Raw genomic sequence first — 25,057 nt, 5'->3', positions numbered from 1 at the left:
AGGCACACCCGGCCAAGGTTTTGAGTTTGCCGGTTTTGGTTTTTTTAATGTTTTTTTCACCATGAAGTAAGAAACACCATTTCCTCCACTCCAGACCTGCCTGCTGGCCCCAGCCTCTCTCAGTATTGAACAAGAGGTGTGGCCTGCCGCGTTACTACCCGCCATGAGCAGGGACCGGTCCTCGTCCCCAGCCCGGTCCCGCCGCCCCGCCCGCCGGGGCTCGCGGGCCGCGCAGGGGTTGCTGGGAGCTGTAGTTGGCGAGCGGCGCCGGCGCGTCGTTCGCCCCCGTCCGTCCGTGCGGCCCTCCCTCCGTCGGTCTGTCTGTCTGTAGGGCGATGGCCGCCCGCTCCCTGCGGCGCTTCGGGACCGTCCTCGGCGTGCCGTGGCGCGGCAGGTAGGTGAGGGCGGCCGGGTCGTTCCCCCGCCCCAGCCGCGAACGGCGGCCCTGGGCCGCGCCCCCCCCTCCCGCGGCGGGCTCGGTGCGGGACGTGGCAGCGTCCCGGGCCCGCCGCCGGGCCCCGCCGGAGGGGCGACGTGCCCCGGCGGGGGGCAGGCTGGCCGCCGGCCCCGCGCTCCCTGGAGGGCCTAGGGCAGAAATGGGCTATCAGTAAGCACGCGTTTTCCTGGAAAGGTGGCGTTCTGAGGAAAAATGCATTTTCGTTTTTAGGGAAAAGCGTTTCTGCGGTCAGTAAGTCACGTCGTGACGCTGTTTCCTGCCGTTACCTGTATCCACGGATGATTTCTGTCTCTCTCCTTCCTCATCCGAACCGTTTATTCCTGAACTATATGTTTAATGTACTCCTCGGGTTTTGTTTTTGGTAGCGATGCGGCACCTGTACTTTCAGCCTCTTTTGGATGGTTGAGGCGAGAGGATCCGTCTAATTGTGTTGACAGAAATGGTGTCCAGCCACATTTTTGGACGTTGTGGAATATGGCTTATAAAAGTGAAATCCATAACAGGTGCTTTGTTTATTTCAGTGAAATGTGGGTGGGTGAAAAGGAAAAAAGTCGAAATGCACGTTAGTTTATCCTAGAGGGTTTTCTCTTAAAAAAACCACCCAAACCCAAAACACTATTTAAATGCAATAAAATAATCCTGCAGCACATAATAGAAGCAACTGTGAGGCTAAATATAAAGATGTGTGTCTGAAGGTCCTTCCACTTTCATATATTCTTGTATGTGTGAAAACTGCTTTGCCCCTGTCAAAATGTGCCCAAACTGGGAATAGGTGACTTTGTCCGATGGGAGCTGAGCAGCCTTCCTGCCTGGAGGATCGCTAGAACCTACCGTTGGCTGAAACTCTTCCTTGTGTGCAAGTTCCCTGTGGCTGTCCCCACGCTGTAGCCAGCAGCAAAGCGGTGGGTGGTGAGGCACAGACACCCACGCTGTACACATCTTGGGGACTTCTTACCCCGGGCTAGCTGTAGCCTGGGAACCTACCGGCCAGTTTACAGCCCCCCCTGCCCTAAGGTGCACTGCACAAGCTTGTTCTCCAGTTTCATCAAAGAGGAATCTGGACGGTATTAACCTCTGGTGTGGCTCCCTGATGAAACAGAGCGCAGTAATTGGGGGAATTAGGAGATTTCTGTCCAAAGCACACTCATCTGACCTAAAACGCTAAGGCAGATGTTTCTGTGTGTCCCAGCACTTGCATGCTTTGTCATGCTGATTTGGGAGGAGGAGGAGGAGGGAGTGTTTAAGGAGAGATGAGGTAGGACTCTTGTGTTCAGAGGGAACAGGACAGAGTCTGTTTGGAACCATGGGTGTGGTGCCTGTGCTCCAGAAAGATGTGATACCATTGTTGTGACTGGAGAGACCTGTTCTCATGAACCTGTTCTCATAATTTTAAATTCTAGTCTTTAAGATCAGCTGGCTTAAACCATAAGGATACAATCAGCTTCTCTGCTACTTCTATCTGTCTGGCTTTTTGTGACATCAGTTTGTAAATCTTTTTGTATCATCAGCTTAGTTGTATAATCCCTTCGCACACTCTGGGGCTTCCACATGTCTGTCACTTCAGGATGTGTCAACTTCCTCCAGTGGGATTTCTGCCTATTTTTAGGGCAGCTGTGATCACGACTGTGTTTAGATGATGGAGCACATTGCAATGGACAGACTGTAAATAGCACTTGCCCTTTTTAGTGGAGTATTTCTTTCATCCTGGAGGAGGAGTAAATTGAGCAGCATTTTCAATTCTGCATAATAGTTCATCTTAAGAATTCCTGTTGGAGTCAGCCTATGCTTCTCGCCTGCAACTTTTAAAGCAGGCTTGTCTGAACAGCACGTGGTACCCAGGGCATTTCACTGCACGGGGGAGCTTGGCTTGGTTTCACAAACTGGAGAAAGGAGTCCATGCTGGCAGCTCTCTGCTTCACGTAGGCAGGTCCCAGTAGCCGAGGCACCAGCTTGTTCATTCCCCTCTCCTCCTACACACTGAAACACACCCATTTGTAGAGTGTAAATCACTTTTAGAGGGAAATGACTCACTAACCTTCGCTTCTTGGATGCAAAAGAGTTAACTAATTTGTACAGCTTTTTTAAGATACAGGAGTCTAATCTGTGAGGTGCCTAGCAAGGCTGCTTTCTCACCTGCGTTTCAGGTTCTTTGGATCATCTGTAGCATGGCTCATTTCCGTCCCTGCAGCTCTTTAAGTGAACTGTGAGTTGATAAAGGACAACTCTTATAGCTGGTGCTTGCCACAGACACACCTTTTATTTACAAAGAAAGCTTTATAGTTGTTAAAAGCTTCATGGATTGATTTCAAAGCATTGTTGAAGGGGTCCTTCTCTGTCCCCACCTCCGGTTTAGTCCACTTTTTATAACTTTGAAAAAGTGTTATGTTAATCAGTCAACAACATGAATGTGACAAGCGTCTTAAAAATCATTCAAGATTTTGGGGTCTTGTGCCCCAAACAGATCTTTCTACAGCCAGGGTTAAAATGCAGCGGGGGTGCGGTGTTTCTGCTACGTGGGAATTCCTGGAACCCAGCACCGCAACGGCTGGACAGCTTTTTGAAGGAGCCTGGTGCCAGCCCCTCACCTGGTTCTTCAAAGATTACTGTGAGGAACGGAACGTGCTACTCCAGAGCAAGCATATGTACCAAAAGCACTTTCCAACTTGTATTTCGCAGGTGATGTGTTTGAAAAGGAGCAGTTTGACATACAGATTATGTTTTTAGTACCCACTTCATGAAAAATTTTCTGTGCAAATGTCTTCAGGTGGGAAAAGGAAACTTGTCATTAGTGTTGTGGGACTTGAGGCAACCTTGTGTTAACAATAAAATGAGGGAACATCTGGTCTGCTAGGCAGGGAGTGGTAGGAGATGTTTGGTGGTCTTTGGGCAGATACAGGTCTCTCAAACTGTACTCTGGTAGTGGTGCTGAGCCGGTCGAAGCCCTGGCTGCCACCCAAAGGGGGACACCTCTTCCCTTCCCCACATCCTCCCTCACCAGGCTTCACATGTTTGTCTTCTCTTTTGTACTGGCACTTGCACTCATCTGATCTGTCAGCAAACCTATTCAGGGACACAGACAGAAAAGTCTTTTTGTTTGGTAGGGTTAGCTTTCAGCTGGTTTAACTCCCTGAACCGTCATTCTGCACAGCTCCAGTACTGGAACAAGGGGAGCAAACCTGTTCCTTCCAGTTGCCACTTCAAGCTCAGCTTAGGTGGATTGCTGAACAGCACTGATGTTGCATGACTGATTTGGTAGACCCAGAAACAAAAGCTGTGCACTCCTGTGACATTGTACCTGAACAATACAGCCTTGCTGAAAAGTAAAGAAAGCTTAATGGTGCACCTGGTAACATGAATTCAGCTATATTAGTTCTGGGGCCTAAATTAGCATCTCTGTGCAGTGTTGAATTGTGCTGTATCAATACAGAAGTTTGAGTCGGTGCCAGTGCAGTGATTTCTGTGCTATGCTGCGTTTCACTCGGTAGATGTGCACTGAGAATATGCAAAACCCCTCTATTAAAGGGGATGTTGAAGGCCCTTCTCAGAGGAAGAGCCCAGGTGTTCCCAAAAAAGGACACACCATTCCTTGTTAAGCGCATGCTAAAATGTTTCCTGAATGGAGCTGGTCTGGGAGTAAATCAACCTTCCTCTGCAAGACTCTGTTCCTGGTGTAAGGTGTGAGAGGGAGCTGGGCTGTGGCTTTGGCCTTGTGCTGGCAGGAGCAGGTCCTGTCTAGGTCAGTTTGTAAAAGCGGGTGGTGTAGGAGGAGTGAAGTCTTTGTTTTGCTCTTGGAGTGACAGCAGTGTTGCTGCAGGTGAAGGGCTTTCTGAAAAAGAACAGAATTAAGTGAAACATATTTTCTTTATTTTTCAAAGTGTCTAGCATGCTGGCTTTCATCTTCTTCTGACCAAACTGTTTTCAGCCAGGCTTCTATTATCTGGTTTTTGGGAAACGTGTGAGATTGTTACAGTAAAGAATAAGCTGCTGAGCACCTAGGCAGTGTTTATACAGCTGAATCCAATTATCTGACACTTTGGTTGTTTCATTTCATGTGCAAGTTGTGGAGTCAGCCTCCTGGGTGAGCTCCACCTGATGTACCAATGCAAACCACTGGCAAACCACTTTTTAGTTGAAATGTGTATTTGGTGTGAAAAAGTCATTGGAGATAAGGTAGGCTTCAGCACTTGAGGCTTGGGCTTGTTTTGGTTTTTTTGCCTTTGGGACTTTTTCATTACTAGTAGAATAGCTGAAATGCTTAGAACTGTTGGAGAACGTTACGGACAATACTTGGTTGGCATGTTCGGTCCCTTTTCCAAACCCAGCTGATAGTGCTGTGAAGGCCCTGGCAGAAGGCCTCAGAATATTTGGGCTGTGCACAACTTGGTTGTGTCTCTGACAGTTCTCTTTGGTTTCTTACTCATTCTTTGTGCAGTGGACGAAACAGCTGGGTACAGCCTAACATTTGCTGCTTTGTAAGAAGAACTGATTGGCAAAAGGTTCAAACTCTCCTCCCCTTCATTCAATAGGAAAAGAACTGAATACACCAAATACTACATCTGTTTGCACCCAGGAGAACAAATAGGTCAGAGCATCCGAGAACTGGATCCTCTGTTAGCCAGTGGTTCAAAATATGTGTGTCTTTCCTTGCTTGTTGAATTGCTCCACAGAAATCCACAACCATTCCCCTGGTGTGACTTGCCCTTTTGCAGACACTGTGCCGTCTTAAGTAGCAGGCTAGGCTCTGCCTGCCTGTCTTACTAAGTGCCACGGGTTTGTAGGTCTTAGTGAATTTTGCTCAGAACATTTGTGTTGGTTGGGTTTTTTGTGGTGTTTGCTTTTTTTTTTAATAACTAGAAACAGCTTTATACCACCTGCCTCCTTTTCAAGACTATCTTGCAAAAATGTTTCTGAAGTTTGTCATCCAATATTGACCACTTGTACCGGGAGGTCAGCAAAAATGCAATGCGTAACTTGTTTTCCTGTGAAAATGTGGTTCTTTTCAAGGTATGTCAAAGAAGTGGTGTACAGCATCTGCAGTGGCGTGTGAGTCCAAAATAAAGAAATTTTCAAAACATCTCTCTGTGGTTCTGTGCTAGTTGTCCATATTTTCTGAAAAGAACTAAAATTTCATCTAGAATCCTGTGTACCTTTTTTAAGTGAGCCTGCTTTTAGTAATGACACTAAACTTGAATTCTCTTTTTGACCCTGTTGTTACTTAACTTTCCTTCTTTGTCACTAGTTTGTATTTCAGGAGGTCCCCATGTGGTTTCAGCACTGCAGCTCAGCAGCGAAGTACAGGAGATGAGTGTGGCCCAGAAGATCCCCATGATGAGCCCAAGCATCCCCTTTCTGACTGTGCCCTACAGCACAAAGCTATCAAATTGGAAGAACAAGTACGGGATTTAACTGTGAGTATGCTGCTCATGGCATTTATTAATTTAGTCCCCTTGACTCTCTCTCAGCCCTACCTTTTTCCATAAGCCCTATAACATGCACCAACACCACTGTGCTGTGGCAGCCTTCAGAGCAGCTGTCAAGTGTGAGAGGGTGCACTGTGAAAGTACAGACTCCCTTCCCCAGAAACATCATCTGTCAGTCATACCTAGGAGCAAGACACTGATAGTGTGATTCTGGCAGGCAGACCATATGTTGGAGTTGGTCTGGTCAATTTCACAGCATTGTACAGAGGGATGGAATGGCAGTATCTTCGTCCTGTGTCACGTACTGTGTCACACCGGAGCCAGATTGTCTGAGAAGGAAAGTCCTCTTTAGTGACAGCTGTATGTGGTAGAAATGGTAGGGATGATGTTATAGGGACTTTGAAGAACAGATGTGACTAAGGAGAGGATTAGATACCACAGCACTGGGCAGGCAGTTCTGGAGATCATCGCCCTGAGAGTACTACTGCACCAAGCGATAAATCAGCTGGTTGTAGGCCTGTTGCTGAGACCGCCAACCTGCCTGCTAGGGAAAGGAGAGCCTCAATAGCTGCAGTGAGTCATGCAAAAAGCAACAGCCTGACAGTGCGGTGTTCAACTGAGCTGCGCCCTGAATGCTTCTGGCCTTCATTTGGGTCTTCTGAGGGAGTTGTGGTTGTGCTGATTAATCAGTAGGAGAGGGACTTGGGTCTGTATGTAATGAAAACACAGGAGCCCAGCATGACATTCTGATGTGAAGTGGGCTCTTTTTAAGGCGTTTCTAAGGGATTGCCAACTTGTCAGGAAGTGGGGTTTACCTCTGTGCTTGATGTCTCCCCTTGCTATTGTGGTTACAGGAGCGATACCGGAAAGCTTTGGCAGATTCTGAGAATGTCCGGAGGAGAACGCAGAAGTTTGTGGAAGATGCCAAGCTCTTTGGTAAGGAAAGTGAGGCAGAGCTGTGTTTACTGCAGTGGCTGGCCTGCCTGCCTGTCTGAGCATAAAAAGCTGATCAACAGCTTTTCCCTCCCCTCGTCCTGCCCTTGTTCATTATAAAGCATGAAGTTAGGCCTGGACAGTTGGTGTCTGGGCTTACTTGCTACTTTTTCTGTATGTCCAGTAGCTGTGTCCTGTCAGGTTTATCTCAGTGACTGTTTTGTGATCTTTTTCTAATAAAATAGTCTTGATGCAATTGAGTGTAGTTCCACTGACTTGGTTGAAATTACAAGTCCTTCTGTATGCTGTGAATTGGCTCTGGCAGGGTGTATTTTATACTCTTAACCGTGCCATCAGGTTGTGATTTCCTTTAATGTATTAACAGGCTCTTCTCTTCTGCTCTAGCTTTTAGGAGGTAGATTCTGCCTGGGACAAAGGTTTTCAGTTCCTATGTCAGATGTTGTTTAAAACTTTATATAATAAATACTTTAGCATCAGTGAATTGAGCTGGATTTGTAGCTTTGGCAATGGGGGCAGGTGATGGGCAAAGAAACTGCTGTTTAATCATTGCACTCTGCCAGCACCATCTCTGAGAATGAAAAACACATTCTCCACACTGCATGACTCTCAGAAGGTTTTTTGTTAGTTCCAGTAGCTTTGAAATTAGAGCTGCTGTATTCTTCTTACCATTCTATCTGTTGTGCTGTAAAATGGCTGTTGAGTTCTGGGATAATCGCCACAGTTGGTTTTGAAATGATTTTTTTTGAGCTCTTTGAATTTTATATGTAGCATGCTTCAGATTTGAAGGAAAATGAGGTTCTTCATTAGAAGTTGCTCGTGGAGTGAGGCATGGGGGTCTGTAGAGCATTAAAACAGACTCTGCTGCAAGAGGAAAGCCTGAAAGGAGGTTATAGTGAGGTGGGTGTTGGGCTCTTTTCCCAGGTAACAAGCAATAGGACAAGAGGAAACAGCCTCAAGTTGCGCCAGGGGAGGTTTAGATTGGATATTAGGAAATACTTCTTCACTGAAAGGGTTGTCAAGCACTGGAACAGGCTGCCCAGGGAAGTGGTAGAGTCACCATCCTTGGAGGTATTTAAAAGACGTGCAGATGTGGTGCTTAGGGACCTGGTTTAGTGGAGGACTTGGCAGTGTTGGGTTTATGGTTGGACTCGATGATGTTAAAGGTCTCTGCCAACCTAAATGATTCTATGATTCTGTGGCATGGTTGGTAGTTGGTCTGCTTTTGCCTGCTCCTTTGTTGCTTCTCCTTAATGCTTCTTCATTCTGTGCGTGTTTAAACACATATGTACAGGTATAGACAGCACCAAGCTCTTGTTTCTCTTTCTCCATTTTCCTAATGTGTCTTTCCAGTAAGTTATGCAACCTACATCACTGAGGGAGGCTGGTTTTCCTGAAATTTCTGCACTGTGTAATACACCACTTCTGGAAATGCATCTGGTCTAAACCCGTTTTCCTAATGAAGAAGACTGCATGACTTTTGGTCACCAACCCAAGAACCATTTTGTCCAGTCTTTCCACAACAGTTTTAACTTACACATAAAATAGCGGATGTACTTTTGAATGGTCATGCGTTATTTTTACTTTCCCCCATTGCATTTGTTCCCTGTGTGCATGGGTATTTGTGTGAGTTGCTTGGCAGAACATTTATGTCTGTGGGACTTGCAAGTGCAAGGTTCTGCACCTGGGGAGGAACAACCCCATGCACCAGTACAGGCTGGGGGCTGAACTACTGGAAAGCGGCTCTGTTGAGAAGGACCTTGCAGTGCTGGTGGACAACAAGCTGACCCTGTGAGCCAGTACTGTGCCCTTGTGGCCAAGAAGGCCAACAGTATCCTGGGGTGCATTAAAAGGAGTGTGGCCAGCAGGTAAAGAGAGGTTATCCTCCCCCTCTACTCTGCCCTAGTGAGACCACATTTGGAGTGCTGTGTCCTGTTCTGGGCCCCCCAATTAAAGAAGGACAGGGAACTGCTTGAGCCAGTCCAGTGGAGAGCTGCTGAGATGATCAGGGGACTGGAGCATCTCCCTTATGAGGAAAGGCTGAGAGACCTGGGTTTGTTCAGCCTGGAGAAGACTGAGGGGGGAATCTCATCAATACCTATCATATCTGAAGGGTGGGTGTCAGGATGATGGGACTAGACTCTTGTCAGTGGTGCCCAATGACCGGACAAGGGGCAATGGGCACAAGTTGGAGCACTGGAAGTTCCAGCTAAACATGAGAAAAAACTTCTTTACTGTGAGGGTAACGGAGCAGTGGCACAGGCTGCCCAGAGAGGCTGTGGAGTCTCCTTCCCTGGAAACATTCAAAACCCGCCTGGATGCGTTCCTGTGCCCCTTGCTCTAGGTGTGCCTGCTCAAGCAGGGGGGTTGGACAAGATGATCTCCAGAGGTCCCTTCCAATCCCTGCCATTCTGTGATTCTGTGACTGCACGAGAGGGTGTGGAACAGAGTCCTGAATGACATGTCTTAGTTGCAAGAAGTTTTTGGAGTGAAACACTAATGCTCTTCTTCGTCAGGTATACTTGCTATCTTTCTGTGTATCTGTGTTGATGTGTATAGATGTACCTTTCCTGCATATACCTGGATTTGGGGAGTCTTTCAATTAAAACCCATGTAATGATAAAGCTTTGGCTACAGGATACAGAAGACACTGTGTGCTCTCACTAAAGTAAGAGCTTAAATCAATCAGGAGCTTTAAAGGTGCTTTCAAATTGCTCTGACTTCGTGCTTGTCATTGGTGCTGTAGCTCTGTACGTTCTGTAAACTCCCCTTTGTTTACTTCTTGCTTCTTTGTGCCTGTAGGGATCCAGAGTTTCTGCAGGGACCTCGTGGAGGTAGCAGATATCTTGGAGAAGACTGCCGAGAGTGCCGCAGAAGAAGCGGAGCCTAGTAATCCAAATCCAACCCTGAAGAAAATCTATGAAGGCCTCTCTCTCATAGAGGCTAAATTGCAAAGTGTATTTGCCAAACATGGCCTTCAGAAGATGAACCCTGTTGGTGGCAAATATGATCCTTATGACCATGAAATAGTCTGCCACGTACCAGCTGAGGGAATGCAGCCGGGCACGATAGCACTGGTGACTCAGGATGGCTACAAACTCCACGGTCGCACTATCAGACACGCACTCGTCGGCGTGGCAGTAGAATCACAGGAATGACATGGGCTTCCCTGTCGGCATCTGGGACCTTACTGAGCCGAGGACCATCAGCACCCAGTCACAACTGCAGCTGCATGTCTTTGCTTATTTATTGAGCTAGGTTTGTATTGTACGTTGGCTTCTTTATAATGTGTGCAGTCATTTTGCCATTAATTCTAAGGTACTTGTATATTTAATAATCCTTTTTGGGGTGTGTGGAGTAGTACTAGGAGTCCTGCTATTTGCCAGAAACGTGGCACTGTAGCCCCTCTCTCTGTTGCTCATTTCTCCATTAAGACTTGCATGGGGAAGAGGGGAGATAGGGGAGAGAAAGGGAAGTTCTCTGAGAGTTAAGGAATCTTGTCTCCTGGTTCCAACTCTGAGACAGATTCCTGCAGTGGCCTTCAGGAAAGTAACTTCTCTGCCTCAGTTTCCATATCTGTGTTAAGGGAATATAATAATACGTATTGACCTACCTCACAGGGATGTGGTAAGGCTTTTTCTTTGCAAAGCACTCGGAAGAGGAAAAGTCCAAATGGCTGAGTAGTATTATCAGGCTGGTTTTGGTGTCTTCCCTTGTCCCCAGGCCCCTCTGTTGGGGATCACTTGAAATGACATTTAGGGGCAGCTTCTTCTCATGTCACTTCAGGAAAACAATCCCGAATTAATGAAATTCTGTCGTACTACAGTTGAATAGGGATGAAGTTTTAAGAGAATTCTGTTGTTAGGTCAGACTCTAACGTGTTAATATTTGTTCTCCAGGTAAAACTTCAGCTTGCCCCCTTGTATCCAAGGGTAAAACAGGGAGTAGCGGTTCTTGGTGGAGCCAGAAAACTGTTCTCAAATCTCTCTTTCTCCAGCTAAAAAGTCTGTTTTAGAGGAGAGACATCTCTCTTCCCGGATGGGTAATTGTGCAGCTCTCAAACATGATAGACTATATGCTCTTCCTTGCAGCTGCTGGCAAAATGGAGACATGCCCTTAAGCAGGAAATCTGAACTGTTTTATATTCTCAGCTCTCCAATAATGGTACTCAGATCACACTAGCTTCTAGATGACATTTAGATTCTACTTTTGCATAGTCATAGTAAAGATTAAATCTTTTGGGTTTTGACGCAAGGAGAAAAATCTTTTCTACTAAAAGTCCCAAGTGCCCTTGAACCAATTTTCATAGCGGTGACAAGAAAGCAAGAGAAGCAGAAGGCTGAGGAAGCGAAAGCTGACCTCAAGCCATCCTCTTAGAGGCATGTTGTTTTCACAGCATGGCATATGTATTTCCCTGTGGTCCTTTTGCCTGGGAGTCCATTTATCTCAGCTGAAAGGGTACAGTCACCGAGTAAGATCAGAATTTAACCCTTTACAGAGCAGCAAGCAGTATAATGACAGAAAACTTATATAAACCAGCCTATGACCTGCACTATGCAAAACCAGGGCAGGAATGGTTGTTTTCAGGTTGTTTCTTACTGATCTGTTAATTCTTGCCATTTCACTTTCTGGAATTGGATCCGTGGCCTGACAGTGTTGAGATCCACTTCCAAAAACTCTTTACTTATGGTGGATGACATCACTGGTTCAGAGGAAAGCTTATTCTTCTCCCATTCCTTTGCAGGCTTCAGTTGCATAATACTTTTCTGGTGGACTTCAAGATTACCGCAGCCTTCAATTAGCAGCTATCGAGAGTCTTTCATCTGGGGAGACTATGTGCAGCTAGTTGGTTGTCATTCCAGAAACTTAAGGAAGGTGCACTTTTCTAATATGCTCCGTGCCAGCTGCTTTTGCGACAGCTGTATGTGGGTGACTCGGTACCTTCATGGCAGCATTAGATCACTTTGGACAAGTCTCTTGTTCAGTGCTCTTTTTTTATCACGTTATTGGAAATTTCAGAGACATACAGGACTTCTTGGTCATTGTTTTGTTGGTCTGCATGCTGACTGGGTCACCAGGTTATGCTGTTGCTCAAGACAAAGAACAGGTAAAATATGAAACATGGCAATGCAAGTCTTGCTGTCTCAAGCCTGTCTGCAGCCTGTTCTGAGGAAACGGCATCTTCAGCTGGAAGGAGCGGTTGGGTTCCCTGCTGCCTCTTCGGCCGCTGCTGTATCAGCTGAGTCTTTCTGCAGTCTGAGGGCAGAGCAGGTTGTAGAAACTAACTTTGAATGTGCAACTTAATTTATAAGGTACTAAACAAAAGGGAAGGCATTTTACACAGCAGGGAGTTTTCTGTCATAAGAAAGGCTGCGACCTACCTGAGCCAGATTTAAAAGTAGTGTGTGACATCCTGGAAGTGAGGGATCCAGATCCTCTTTAAACTGACCCACAGCGCCACTTGAGTGTGAAAGTATAGTACATGTACTTCGTCCACCTTCGGACTAGTTGCCAAGCCTGCTTGTCTCCTCAGCTAGTATGCACCCATGTTTTGCCTTAAAGAAATACCCTGAAACGCGCTCCAGACCTTCTGTCTGTATTAAGAGGTTATTGATTCAGCTTGTGTATCTGGGATCTGCTTTCACTGAGGCGCTGTTGTGTGGCTAGAGCAGGAATCTGAGGGGTCCAGTTCCTGTGCAGTCTTTCTCATCCTCCCACAGGCCCCATTTAAGTTTGAGCAAGCTATTTTTCCTGTTCATGCCCCAGTTTTTTCAGTCTATTGAATTTTTACAGGATCTTGTCGGGCTTTTATGATGATTACTGTAAGATGTACCTGTTGCTTTGAGACTCTTTTACAGAAGTTACCAAAGAGATAAATACTGTAGCTGTTGTTTGTCCTAGTTTCTGCTTCCTTTGAATGGTGACATGAAAACGAAGTAACCAAACCTGGATTCCATCACAGAATCCAGATTTGTTAGGCAAAATTTGATTCTCTTGCCTTTCAAGCACACTTAATGATCTCTCTTATTGTGGATGAGATTGCGTAAGGGTGGATTGAATTTATCCATTGTAGATTCTTGCTCCTTTGTCTGCCCTGTTTGTGTAAAGCTTGCACGCTCAGCGTGGTGGGGCAGAACCCCCACTGGTGTGGTTCCAGTGCGCTCTGCAGAGTTACACCAGGGAGGAGACGGACCCATGACCTTTTTCTCTCCAGTCACTTTATTCAATGACTATTTAATAAAACACAGGAGTATGTTAGCAGGGACGGAATTGCAGAGGGGAGGGGAGTGTCACGTACCTCTTAGTCATTTCCACTCCATTTGCCCAGCCATGAACTGAAGAGCTGGAGCTGGGAATGCAGACAGCTAGATAGGATGTGCATGTGATGGTGATGTGAGGACCTGCATTTCTGCTCTTGGGAAGTGGGCAGCCCCACTGAACAAGGGCATTTGCCTTGTTCTGTGGCCTTGCCTTACCCTGTCAGTGGGACATGTTTCAGTTGAACTCCCGGACGAGTCTCCAGCGGCGCCGTCTCACAAGCGTGGCAGCATCTTAACTCTGCCCAGGAGCAGCATAGAATGTGAATGTCACTTTGTGAACTTTAAATTCTCAGTGCTTCATCAGCAGAGCTTCTGTTGAAAGAGACAGCTGTGATAAATCAATAGCTATTAGCAATCCTTTAATTTTTAAACAAATATATTTAAGTTTTATATGTGAATATTGTAGTATTTTTTTATTTTAAAACTTGAGATGTTTTGATATTACTTGCGAAGTCAAATGAACAAAGCATCGCTAATCTCCAAAAATCAAAGTCCATTTAGTTGGTAGGAAGCCTGTATACATTGTAATTTTTATTTTGTTTCTTTGCTCTTTGTTTACCCAAAGGTTCTGGCTGTGTGAAAGACAAAGACTAAGGTGTGGGAGTGGTGCAAGTAAATGACAACGACATTTGAGTTAATGTTGGAAAGGGCTGATTTCCTTTAGATGTCCAGATACTGTCCATTTGCTAATAATAAAAAAAAGAATTGCAGTTGCTTCTTTTTCTTTTTTCCCTGCCCCAAACTGCTGCTCATTCTGACTGCCACTTTAATCAGGTGGGGCTGTGGATTTATGTTACAGGCTTGGGGAAGAGTGGCTGGAGAGCTGCCCAGTGGAAAAGGACCTGGATGTGCTGGTTGACAGCCGGCTAAACCAGCACCAGCACCGGCTGAATCAGCACTGCTGAGCCAGCAGTGTGCCCAGATGGCCAAGAAGGCCAACAGCATCCTGGCTTGTATCAGGAATAGTGTGGCCGGCAGGAGCAGGGCAGGGATTGTGCCCCTGTACTCGGCGCAGGTGGGGCCGCACCGCAAATGCTGTGTTCAGTTTTGGGCCTGTCTGTACAAGTACATTGAGGTGCTGGAGCACATCTAGAAAAGGGCAACAAAGCTTGTGAAGGGTCTGGAGCACAAGTGTTATGAGGAGCGGCTGAGGGAGCTGGGGTTGTTTAGCCTGGAGAAGAGGAGGCTGAGGGGAGACCTTATCGCTCTACAATTACCTGAAAGGAGGTTGTAGTGAGGTGGGTGTTGGGCTCTTCTCCCAAGTTACTAGTGATAGAATGAGAGGAAATGGCCTCAAGCTGCGTCAGGGGAGGTTTAGATTGGATATTAGGAAAAATGTCTTTACTGAAATAGGGGTCAGGCATTGGCACAGGCTGCCCAGAGAGGTGGTGGAGTCACCATCCCTGGAGGTGCTCAAAAAATGTGTAGACGTGGCACTCTGGGACATGGTTTAGGAGGCCTGGTGGTGTTGGGTTGACAGTTGGACTTAATGATCCTACAAGTCTTTTTCAATGTTAGTGATTTTATGATTGAAAGTTTTCTCACTATTCCTGATCCAAATGCCTAAACTAAGGGCTGTAGTCCATGGCCTTCGAGCACTTTGAACATGTTAACAGTCCCTTGGGTGGCCTCTGAGAAACGCATGCCTGTGTGTGCGTGTCATCTTTCTTCATGCAGTTGAGTTGTCAGGGATTGCTGCACTAATTAGCTGCCCAGGTGTGGTGTTCTCTGGTACTTCTGTGCCCACATGTGCATTTGTTCCTAATAAGTCCATTCATGGACCATCATGTAGATAACGGCTGTCCACTGGCCATTGGTGGTGGTTCATTTTGCAGAACTCTGCTAACAGTTGAAATCTTGACATCTGGTTTTATTTTTGCTACTGTTCTCTCACAGCTTCACTTCATGACATTTTCCCCTTTTGTGTGCAGTGTGTTGTAGCAGGCATGCTGTACGGCAGCTCAGTTAAGGATGGCTCAATGGACAGCCTGTATGAACACTTGAAGTATCCACAGGCAGGTTATGATTTCAGGGATGCGGTGGAGAGAAGAACAGGCTTTCTCTGTAGGGGTGTGATCGCAACAGGTTGCATCCTCCCTTCGCGTGTCCTCTGCAAAAATAGCTGGGCCTCTGTCCCTGGTTTGCCTTAGTCTTGTAGCCCTTGGTGCCACTTCAGTGGGCCTCACTCGCCATGTTCTCCTGTGGCTCTGAATGCATCTGGGCACTTCTCACTAGAAAAAAAGCCTTCACAAAGGACCATTTACAAATGGCCTTTATGGGGTGAGATCTCTATTTCTGTGCTAAAGATCTGCCAGCAGAGTCCCCTTGTGAGCACAGAGGCCATGTCCCATGGTAGGGGCTCTTCCGCATTCTGCCTAAAAGGTGTGGGTGTTACTTGGTGTTCACTAACCAGACTAGATGAGGAAATACTGCTGCCTGCTGCTGTGCTAGTAATTTCTGACTCTGCTGGTTTTTCTCTGCAGCAACAGAGAGAGTTGGGAGTTTTCAAACCACAGCCACCTCCACCTGCAGGAAAGCAGGAGCTTGTGAGCAAGGGGAAGAGAATTTTGCTTATGGCACAGTATTGCAGAATGCCTGCAGGCAGGACATGGTCTATCACTCCTGTACCAGGAGAGGTACTGACCCAGACTCTTTGGAGCTTTGCTGCGTGTATAGCCAGATTTCTTGTCACCCACAGCCACGGTGAAATCAGGTCAGTAAAGTAAGAGTCTGTTAAAACCTGAGGCATGCTGCAAAGGTATGTGTGCTGTGTTTCAAGCTGCTTTGGGAACGTCTCCCTGTCCTGGTGGTTGATAACTGCCCATCGTAAGGACTTGGGTGAGCTGAACAATGGTAGTTTTTGTCTATGACCCCCCAAAACATTCATGTCTGAGTTTCTCGGTTGCACATGCTCCCCCATGCAGGCGCTCTGAAGCAGCTCCTGGGTGGGGAAAAGGTAGGAGCCTGTGCTTGTCTTGTGTTTCTCCTGAGACAAAGTTCAAACGATGGAATCTCTAAACTTTGTCACTTGGTACAGAGCCAGCCCTGGGCTACAGCAGGCTCTGGGTCTGTAATGACATGTCCTACCTGGTCTAGAGTTTTTGCTCAGTCTTTGCTATCCTTTGTAATCCGAGCAGCAGCAGGCTTTCCCAGGCAGGATCCCCATGACACAAGCTGTTTGCCGTCAGGCACCTTGTTTTGCCCAGGGCAGAATGTGCAAGCAAAAGCTTGAAATGCCCTTGCTGATGCATAAGCCATGTGGGATCCAGCCTCCTCCCCTCAGACTAGTACTGAGCACCAATGCTTTTTCCCCATGTGTGAACTGAGCACACGGAAAACATGCTTTGGCAACAGCTTGGCCCAAGTACTGCCCTACAGCGCAACTCTCAGCACGCTTGTGGTGGGACAGAGGTGGTGCCAGGGGCAAGCTCCTGCTTTTGGGCCTTTGGTTCACCATTGTGTTGATGGTGAGTGGGATGCTGCTGAGTGTCCTGGTGGATGCACAGCCAGCGTGTGGGGAACAGACGGCGGTAAGGATCCTTGCTGTGGCCGTGCCTGTGGTTGTCCATGTGCTGCAGGCAGCACTTTCAGATGTTGAGGGTCTCCTCTGAGCCCCAGTGTCATCCCCTGAGGATGAGTGCTGGGACACAAGTTCATAGAATCATAGAATGCCCTGAGTTGGAAGGGACATTCAAGGATCATCGAGTCCAACTCCTGTCCCTGCACAGGACAACCCCAGATTCACACCATGTCTCTGAGGGCATTGTCCAAGTGCTTCTTGAATATTGCCAGGCTTGGTGCCATGATACCTCCCTGGGGAGCCTGTTCCAGGGCTCCACCACCCTCTGGGTGAAGAACCTTTTCCTAATATCCAACCTAAACCTCCCCCGGCACATCTTCCTGCCATTCCCTTGGGTCCTGTCATTGGTCACCAGAGGGAAAAGATCAGCGCCTGCCCCTCCTCCTCCCCTTGTGAGGAAGCTGTAGACCTCGATGAGGTCTGCCCTCAGTCTCCTCTTCTCCAGGCTGAACAAACCAAGTGGCTTTAGCTGCTCCTCATACAGCTTCCCCTCTAAACCCTTCACCAACTTCGTGGGCCTCCTCTGGACACTCTCTCGTAGCTTTATATCCTTAATGTACTGTGGTGCCCAAACCTGCACACAGCACTCGAGGTGAGGCCGCACCAGCGCGGAGCAGAGCGGGACAATCCCCTCCCTCAGACAGCTGCAATGCAGCAGGACACGGTTGGCCCGCCTGGCTGCCAGGGCACACAGTTGGCTCATGTTCAACTTGCCGTTGACCAGAACCCCCAGGTCCCCCCCTGCGGAGCTGCTCTGCAGCCTCTCGTTCCCCAGCCTGTATGTATATCCAGGGTTGCCGTGCCCCGGGTGCAAACTCCGGCACTTGCCCTTATTAAACTTCATACAGTTGGTGATTGCCAAGCCTCCCCGTTTGCCTAGATCTCTCTGCAGGGCCTCGTTATCACAAGGCCTGCTGTTGTACCGCTGCTCTAGCCCCGGTGAGCCCGGTGCTGCCCCTGCACCCCCTCCCCGGAGCCGGGGAGCGGTGCCAGGCCGCCTCCATCCCTCGGGCTCTGCGGGAGGAAAGCCCGCTCTGCTCCCCCCTGCCCCGCCGCCGGCCCAGGGCTCGCAGTGCCGGGCGGGGCGGGGCGGGGCGGGGCCGGGCCTGCGGGCCGGGGCTCCCCGGAGCCGCTCTCCGCGCCGCCGTCCCCGGCCCCGCCATGGCCCCGCCGCCCGCCGCCCTGCTTCTGCCGGCCCTCGCTGCCCTCCTGGCCGCGCCCGCCGCCGCCGCCGCCCGCGCCCCGCCGCGCAGCATCGGTAGGAGGGGGGAGGCGGTAAGGGGTGGGGAGGGGGCGCCCATCCCGGGCACCCGGCCTCCTCCCTGCCTGCCTGCCTGCCTCCGGGGGTGGGAGAGGGGAGCTCCGGCACCCGTCCGTGGCGGGAGCGGGGCGTGCTGCGGTGCATCTCCCCGGCCTCCCCGCTGCGCCTCCGGCATTCCCCCGCATCCACCCAGCTCTCCCGCTGAACCCCTCCGGCATCCCCCCAGCAACCCCCCGGCCTCCCCGCTGCTCCTCCCCGGCATCCCTGCTGCATCCCCACCCTCGCAGGCGGCGCCAGCCCCTTCCCTCCCCGCGGCCTGGGAACCCGGGGGTCTGGGTGGGGGGGCAGCGGTGCCCCCTGCTCTCTCGGGGCGAGCTGCTGACCCGGCCGCCCTCGCCTCTCTTTGCCGGCAGCCGTGGTGGGCGCAGGGCTAGGCGGCTCGGCCGCCACCTACTTCCTGCAGCAGCACTTCGGGCCGCAGGTGCAGCTGGACGTGTACGAGCTGGCGGGCGTGGGTGGCCGCCTGGCCACCGTCACCGTCAACAAGCAGCAGTACGAGAGCAGGGGAGCCTCCATCCACGCCCTTAGCCTCCACATGCAGGACTTCGTCAAGATCCTTGGTGAGCGTGGGTACCCCAGAGCTTGCATGGCCTCCCTCCCTGAGCTGGGGGGCAGCACCTTGGTGTCGTGGGGAGGGCTGCTTCCAGTCCACCTCAGCACCCCGGGGAACATGCAGTGACCCCCTCGCTGTCCTTGCACCCCAGCCCTATTGTGCCCTGGAAGAGAAAGCGATGGGGCAGCCCAGCAGAGCAGCAGGGTGAGGGGTCCTGGTGGAATTAGTGCATGGGAGGGTGCTTCACAAAATACAACCAGTTTGTGTCAGCCAGCAGCATGTCAACTCCATAGGATGCCTCAACATATAGGGTCTGGCTGGGGTCCCAGTGCCCTGGGGTCTCACATTCCCTGGTGCTCCTCCAAGAGCATCTTTGCCCACATCCCCCCTGCGGTGGCATTTGGCACCGGCCTTTCCCAGCGGGCAGTCAGCTCCAGGGTGGCGTGCCGGCCTGGCAGGGTCCCTCTGCTCCCCACAGGCCTCAAGCACCGGCGTGAGGTGGCCGGGAAGAGTGCCATATTCAGTGGGGAGCACTTCGTTCTGGAGGAGACCGACTGGTACCTGCTCAACCTCTTCCGACTCTGGTGGCACTATGGCATCAGCTTCCTGCGCCTGCAGATGTGGGTGGAGGAGGTGATGGAGAAGTTCATGAGGTAGGAAAGCCTGCAGGGCTGGGGGGACACAGGGAGTCTTGCCTGGCACTGAGGCATCACAAGGCACCCTGTACTCCTGTACCCTCCAGGATCTACAAGTACCAGGCACATGGCTACGCCTTCTCCAGCCTGGAGGAGCTGCTGCGCTCACTGGGGGGTGACACCTTCGTCAACATGACGCAGCGATCAGTGGCTGAGTCCTTGCTGGAGGTGGGAGTCACGCAACGCTTCATAGACGATGTCGTCGCGGCCGTCTTGCGCTCCAGCTATGGGCAGTCAGTGCTGGTGCCCGCCTTCGCAGGTGAAACCAGGGACCCTCTCTCCTCCCTGTGTGACTATCCTTCCCAGCATCCCCTCCGTGGGCAGGCTGTTGAGCCACCCTACTCCTTCTCTTGCCAGGAGCCATGTCGCTGGTGGGGGCCCAGGGCAGCACCTGGGCAGTGGAAGGAGGCAACAAGCTGGTGTGTTCAGGTCTGCTGAAGCTGAGCAAAGCCAGCGTCATCCCAGCCAGGGTGACGGGTGTCTCTCTGCACAGCTCGGGTGAGTCTGGGCATGGGGTCTGCTCTGGGCGCTGCCAGCCTGGGCGTGGATCTGGGTGTACTAGGGGAGGAGGTTGGTGGTGGCAGCATGGGGATGCTGGGGCAGAGAGAGGGCATTGGGAGGCTAGAGAGCATCCTGGTCCTGGTAAAGCATTTGTGTGAGGGGGCAGGGATCTATCCGTCTCCTCCCCTTGTCTGATCCAGTGGGGACCCTGCTGTACAGGTGTCGGCCCTCAAGTTCCCCTCTCTCCCTCATGAGGTCACTCAGGTCTCTCCTATGGCACCATCCTTGTTGCAGGCTTGCTCGCCCATCCAGCACAACAAAAGGGCTGGTAAGCTGGGGCTTAGGGGGTAGGCTGTGCTGCTCCAGTCCTCCTTGCCCCACTAGGCTGGGCTTCTCCGGAAACTCTCTCCCACAGGCTTGATAAAATCTTCTTTCTGCTGCCCTAAAGCATCAGCAACTCATCCATAACCATCAGATGCTATGGTCCAGCACTGGTGTGTACTGGAAAACCAGGGGATGGAGGCCATGCTAGAAAAAAAGGGGCCAGGGCAGTACCACCTGGGGTTCAGGGCTACTCCTAACTCTCCACCATCTCTTTTCAGAGGGGAGAGCCCTCTACCAGGTGCACTATGAAAGCAGCGAAGGCCAGGGCTCAGCTTTCTATGACATCGTGGTTGTGACAACTCCCCTGCACCCCAGCAGGAGCAACTTCACCTTTGAGAACTTTGAACCACCCATCACCAACTTCCCCGGAGCCTTCCAGCCCTCTGTCACCTCTGTGGTGCATGGCTACCTCAACTCTTCCTACTTTGGCTTCCCTGACCCCAAGCTCTTCCCCTTTGCCAGCATCCTCACCACTGACACCCCCAACCTCTTCTTCAATGCAATGGACAACATCTGTCCTGTCAACATCTCAGCAGCTTTCCGCCGCAAGCAGCCCCAGGAGGCTGCGGTGTGGCGTGTCCTCTCCCAGGAGCCACTGGACAAGCAGCAGCTGAAGACCCTCTTCAGGTCTTACTACTCCGTGCAGGTGACAGAGTGGCAGGCATATCCCCGCTATGATGCCACCAAGTCTCTCCCACCCATCGTGCTCCATGAAAACCTCTTCTACCTCAGTGGCGTGGAGTGGGTGGCCAGCTCCATGGAGATGATAGCGGTGGCGGCCAAAAATGTGGCCCTGCTGGCTTACAACCGCTGGCATCAGGACCTGGATAAAATCGACCAGAAGGACTTGATGCACAAGGTGAAGACCGAGCTGTGATGCCCAGGGGAGGCAGTGGGCCAGGAGCTTCTGTGTGTGGTAGCCTGGGGAGTATTTATTGCCTTGGGGACACCAGGGGGTTTGGGGTTGAGAAAGACGAGAAAGAGGGGATGGGCCGTATCCCAGATGACTTGAACATACTTTGCCTTCGGGAATACAGACCCTGCCCAGTGTTGCTGCGTGTCTGTGCCATGTGCTTCAGGTTCCCTGTTCCTTTTCCCCAGGCTCTGCTGCAAGGAGCCTGTGCCTTTTCCTATGAAAAAAGGTCACTGTGCATCTCGTTTTTGGAGGGACCTAGGGGGGCTTTCAAGGACGAGGCTGGCTGGCATCAGCAGCAGATGAGTGCTGGCCCTGGGCAGAAACAGGGTCCTGATCCCAGCAAGCTGCCTGGCTCCCACTGTGTCTCTCTCACCTTGCTGGCTTTGCCCCTGGGAGGCTCGGTGGCAGGACTGGCCCTGGCTGGGGTTGGAGGTTCCATGGCCTCTCCCATGCCATGTGTGCATGGATCCTAGCCTCGCTCACTGGCCTGGTACCCTGGGGATGGGCATGCAGGGTGGGCTATTGCAGGTCCTGGCCTGCAGGGAGAGGTTCCTGCTGCCAGGTGCTCCCTGTTTCCAGGGGCATCTGGGCTTCCCCAGGCATGGGGCTCTGCTGTGTTTTGGGGGCAGAAGAGCTTTGCTGGGAGAAGGCCGGGCAGCATCCACCCCTGGGCAGGCGGGGTGGAGGGGCAGCACAACAGGCCAAGGAGAGGGCGGCTCAGACAGGGGCCAGCAATGCACTTTATTGAGTACCTCAGAAGCTGCCCAAAGCACCCTCCATTTTCCCCATTCCCCGGGCTGCCTGGCCCAGCACAGAGGAGCTTGTGGGAGGACTGAGAGCTCCTGGAGCTGTTGCACTGATGGAAGGAATGAAGGCAAATGGGGACTTTGGGCAGGGAGGAGGTCTGATGCTGTCCAGCTGGAAGGGTCCGGGGCCAGCTGCCCTCCTCTCTCCCTGAGCCTGCCCTGCTGAGCTCCCCCTGGAGGTGAGGGGGCTCTGGGCAGTCTCTCTCTACGAGGCCAGCTGCAGGACTTTAAGGGGCTGCCCCCACGCTGGGTGTTCCCAAAGTGGCTGTTTGGGCTGAGGCTGATGGAGTCTGCAGGGGGATTTTGGGGTAATCTTGGAGCTGCCATCGCCTTGCACAAGGGCTCTCTTCACCCTGACGCTCAGCTGAGTGACTGTCTCCCAGAGGGCTGGGCAAGCTCGGGAAGCAAGAGCAAGCTGGTTAGATGCTCACGCGTGGCTGCAGGGGTTAGTTCTGCAACCTCAGAAGATGCAGGTGCAGCCCACAGCAATGGTCTCCATAACTGTCTGGTACTTCTTGTGACACTTCTTCCCAGAGGGCTTGTGCCCTACCTCGCCCGGCACATGGCAGAGCAGCCGGCGGACAGGCAGCCGGCTGTAGATGGGAATGCTAGCCATGGTACGGTCCTCCTGCATCGTGAAGGGGTTGATGCAGCCGATGCAGAGGCATTGGGCCTCAGGGATGTCTGCTGGGATCCGCATTGCGTCATGGTTTATGCTGGAGGAGAGGGAAAGCAAGGCGAGGCTGAAGAGGTGGTGAGATGAGGGGGTGGTGGGTATCTGGGGCTGGGCAGGGCAATGCTGCTGTGGGGTGAAACGGAGTGCTGCATCACATCACACCCCCCAGCAGTCACTGCAGCCCCATGATGCCAGAGCCGTGGCTGCTGCAGCTCCTGTCAGCACAGAGCCCGAGGTCCCAGTCCCAAGCTCACCTGTAGGCCCAGGGAGACAGGCTCCTCCGGTTGGACCTCCAGAGCCTCAGGTTGACCTGGCACTTAGTGTCTCCCGGCTCAGAGCCGTTCCTCAGCTGGTGGACCATGTCCTGGATGCTGTGCTCGTAGTCTGTCATGGAGGTATAGAGGTCGTCTGGGGCCCAGGCCAGGGCAGGGGTGGCCGTGGGGGACCGTGCCATGCCCCTTCTCCTCCCTTTCGCTGCCTTGTTTTGGTCCTTCGCTTCAGGTACCAGGACCATGGCAAAGGTGAAGATGCAGAGGAGGAGCTGAGGAGGAAGGAGGGTGGTGTGTGGCTGCTCGGGCCGAAGGGCTGGTGTGGAAGGGGAACTGTCCCACCTCCCATAGGACACCAGGTGATGGCAGGATCACACTGACTTTGGGGTGGCACATGCAACCCCCAAAGGGCAACACTGGCCTGCCAGTAAGACCCATGGAAGCATGTGAGGGCAGTCTACAGGGGTGGTGGCCACACAGTTGTGGTGAGCCCCTAGCCCAAGCCTCCACTGATGTGTGTGGCTGTAAAGCCCCTTGCCCTGGTTGCAGCTGGCAATTTGCATTGCCCAAAGTGCCCCTGCCCGTGCTTCCTGAGCTGTGCCCGGTCCCTTCCCCACCCTGAGGCAGCTGTGTGCTGGAAGGGACGGGTATGCCCTCAGCTCAGGCTGTACCTGGGCAGCCTCTAGTTTAAAAGGAGTTTTGGAGATGAGGCAGTCAATAATGCAATCTTTATCCAAACCCTCCTCTCCCTCCCTTCCTCTGTGCTCCAGGGACAGCGAGAGAGAAAGAAAGATGCTTTTTCCTTTCCTTCTCCCTCCGGCCTCGCAGGGCCGAGCTCCCGTGTGCTGACACGCGGCAGGCTGCCCAGTGGCAAACAAAGTTGCTTTCTGTAGTCCTGCTCCCTGCTATTCGTGTCCCTGCAGCCGGCTGCAGGCAGCCCCGCACCCTGCCTGCCATCCCGCAGCGCTTCCCATGGGTGTGCAGTGCCCCAGGGCAGGGACTGCTTGGCTGCAGCTGGTTTCTCTCTCTGGTGCCGGACTGCCCGGTTGGACTGCCACAGCATTGCTCTCTGAGGCTGTTACATCCTCACTGCACCAGGCGTGGGGGCGATGGGCTTGGCAGGCTACAGCATGTATCTCCAAAGCAAACAAACCCTGGTAGCCACCAGTAAACAAGCATGCAAATAATTATATTAAAGAAGGAAAACAAGGAGTGAGCCCCGACCTGCCGTGCAGTCACCTACCAGGTTTGGAGCCCGCTCCATCGGTGTGGAGGGGCTGCCGGCCGCTGTCCTGCAGTGTGCCTGGCACCAGTGAGCCGGGGAGCTAAAAAGGGAAAGCCCCAGCCCCCAGCTGCGCTGGGCCAGAGGTGTGTCCAGTCCCCGAGGTGCCAGGGAGGCTCAGCGCCGGCAGGGCAGGGGGCCAGCGTGGTCTGGGACTCGGCCACCCGCCGCCTCCCTGGGCACTGGCTCCAGTTGCAGCCATGGCTGGGGACGGTGGCCAGTCACCTCCCGTCCGGGCAGCCCAGAGGGGCTCACTGAGCAATAACCTGCCCTGGGGAGGGGTTTTGGGGTCTGCTGATACCGCCAGCATGGACACAGCCCTGCCGGGACCAGGAAGAATACAGCTGCTGGCCTGGTGAGAGGACTGGCGGTGGGCTGCGTCCTGCGCTGGCAGCAAGGTGTGCAGGTAGCCTTGGGGCTGTCTGGCTGTCCCTGTGGTGACAGCTGAGGGCCCACTGTCGACTGGGTGCCACCACCAGCTCTGCTGTCCCCTGGAGCCACCAGACCCTTCTGCCCAGCAGTCAGGCGACAACACCCACCACTTTCTGCACTCCTGGTCTGTCCCCAAACCCTTCCTCTCCAGCTGTCCCCAAACCTGTCCCCAACCCCTGGCAGCGGGGACACACCAGCTCTGCACACAGCTTGCCTTGGGGCTGGGCCCCAGAGCTGCAGGGTGTTCGGTGTTCGTGGTGGGGTGCCGCCCCACCCATGATGTGCTGCTCTGGCTTCCCGGGGCTAAGCATTGGGATGCAGGGTGCTGCGGTGGCGGAAACTGAGGCACGGCGGTGACGGGGTGATGCCCCGTCCCAGAAACGGGGGAGAAGGGGCCTCTCGTGGGAGGGGGCTGGCGTCGGGCGTGCGCCGGGGGCTGCAGCTCCCTGGCCCTGGGCTGGCCCTGGCCCTGCAGCCAGGCAGCCGCTGTGCCA

At 52.0% G+C, this 25,057-nt stretch overlaps 3 protein-coding genes across 4 annotated transcripts; 2 read left to right on the top strand and 1 right to left on the bottom strand.

Annotated features, from left to right (window-relative positions):
* Window positions 1–187: 187 nt before the first annotated feature.
* On the top strand, window positions 188–13,858 carry GRPEL2 (GrpE like 2, mitochondrial). Of its 2 annotated transcripts, XR_010374219.1 has the most exons (5): window positions 188–394; window positions 5,697–5,865; window positions 6,732–6,813; window positions 9,631–10,086; window positions 11,573–13,858. XR_010374219.1 is itself a non-coding variant. In XM_064459022.1 (4 exons), exons 1-4 carry the CDS (start codon window positions 336–338, stop codon window positions 9,984–9,986), a joined length of 666 nt encoding a protein of 221 aa, XP_064315092.1. In that variant the 5' UTR covers window positions 188–335; the 3' UTR covers window positions 9,987–13,858. The 2 variants fall into 2 exon arrangements, 1 of the variants encoding a protein (XP_064315092.1); XM_064459022.1 differs by having other exon boundaries at window positions 9,631–13,858.
* Window positions 13,859–17,809: 3,951 nt separating this feature from the next.
* Window positions 17,810–21,234, top strand: PCYOX1L (prenylcysteine oxidase 1 like). Its single transcript, XM_064459020.1, has 6 exons — window positions 17,810–17,986; window positions 18,403–18,609; window positions 19,081–19,255; window positions 19,345–19,556; window positions 19,655–19,795; window positions 20,401–21,234. Exons 1-6 carry the CDS (start codon window positions 17,890–17,892, stop codon window positions 21,057–21,059), a joined length of 1,491 nt encoding a protein of 496 aa, XP_064315090.1. The 5' UTR covers window positions 17,810–17,889; the 3' UTR covers window positions 21,060–21,234.
* Window positions 21,235–22,090: 856 nt separating this feature from the next.
* IL17B (interleukin 17B) lies at window positions 22,091–23,100 on the bottom strand. The gene is given in 2 exon segments (XM_064458125.1): window positions 22,091–22,620; window positions 22,763–23,100. Coding segments are annotated over 2 exon segments (588 nt in total). The 5' UTR covers window positions 23,095–23,100; the 3' UTR covers window positions 22,091–22,364.
* Window positions 23,101–25,057: the final 1,957 nt, after the last annotated feature.

This window comes from Phalacrocorax carbo, chromosome 8 (assembly GCF_963921805.1).
Source record: "Phalacrocorax carbo chromosome 8, bPhaCar2.1, whole genome shotgun sequence".
Lineage (NCBI taxonomy): Eukaryota > Metazoa > Chordata > Aves > Suliformes > Phalacrocoracidae > Phalacrocorax > Phalacrocorax carbo.
Note: the sequence above shows the minus strand (reverse complement) of the source record. Positions and strands in the feature narration are given on the sequence as shown.

Excerpts from the sequence above, each read along its gene's own strand:
- GRPEL2 (XM_064459022.1), top strand. The coding sequence starts at position 336 with ATGGCCGCCCGCTCCCTGCGGCGCTTCGGGACCGTCCTCGGCGTGCCG. Across the intron at positions 395-5,696 it reads GGCGTGCCGTGGCGCGGCAG|TTTGTATTTCAGGAGGTCCC; the intron begins GTAGGTGAGGGC and ends CTTTGTCACTAG. Across the intron at positions 5,866-6,731 it reads AACAAGTACGGGATTTAACT|GAGCGATACCGGAAAGCTTT; the intron begins GTGAGTATGCTG and ends TTGTGGTTACAG.
- PCYOX1L (XM_064459020.1), top strand. The coding sequence starts at position 17,890 with ATGGCCCCGCCGCCCGCCGCCCTGCTTCTGCCGGCCCTCGCTGCCCTC. Across the intron at positions 17,987-18,402 it reads CGCCCCGCCGCGCAGCATCG|CCGTGGTGGGCGCAGGGCTA; the intron begins GTAGGAGGGGGG and ends CTTTGCCGGCAG. Across the intron at positions 18,610-19,080 it reads GGACTTCGTCAAGATCCTTG|GCCTCAAGCACCGGCGTGAG; the intron begins GTGAGCGTGGGT and ends TGCTCCCCACAG.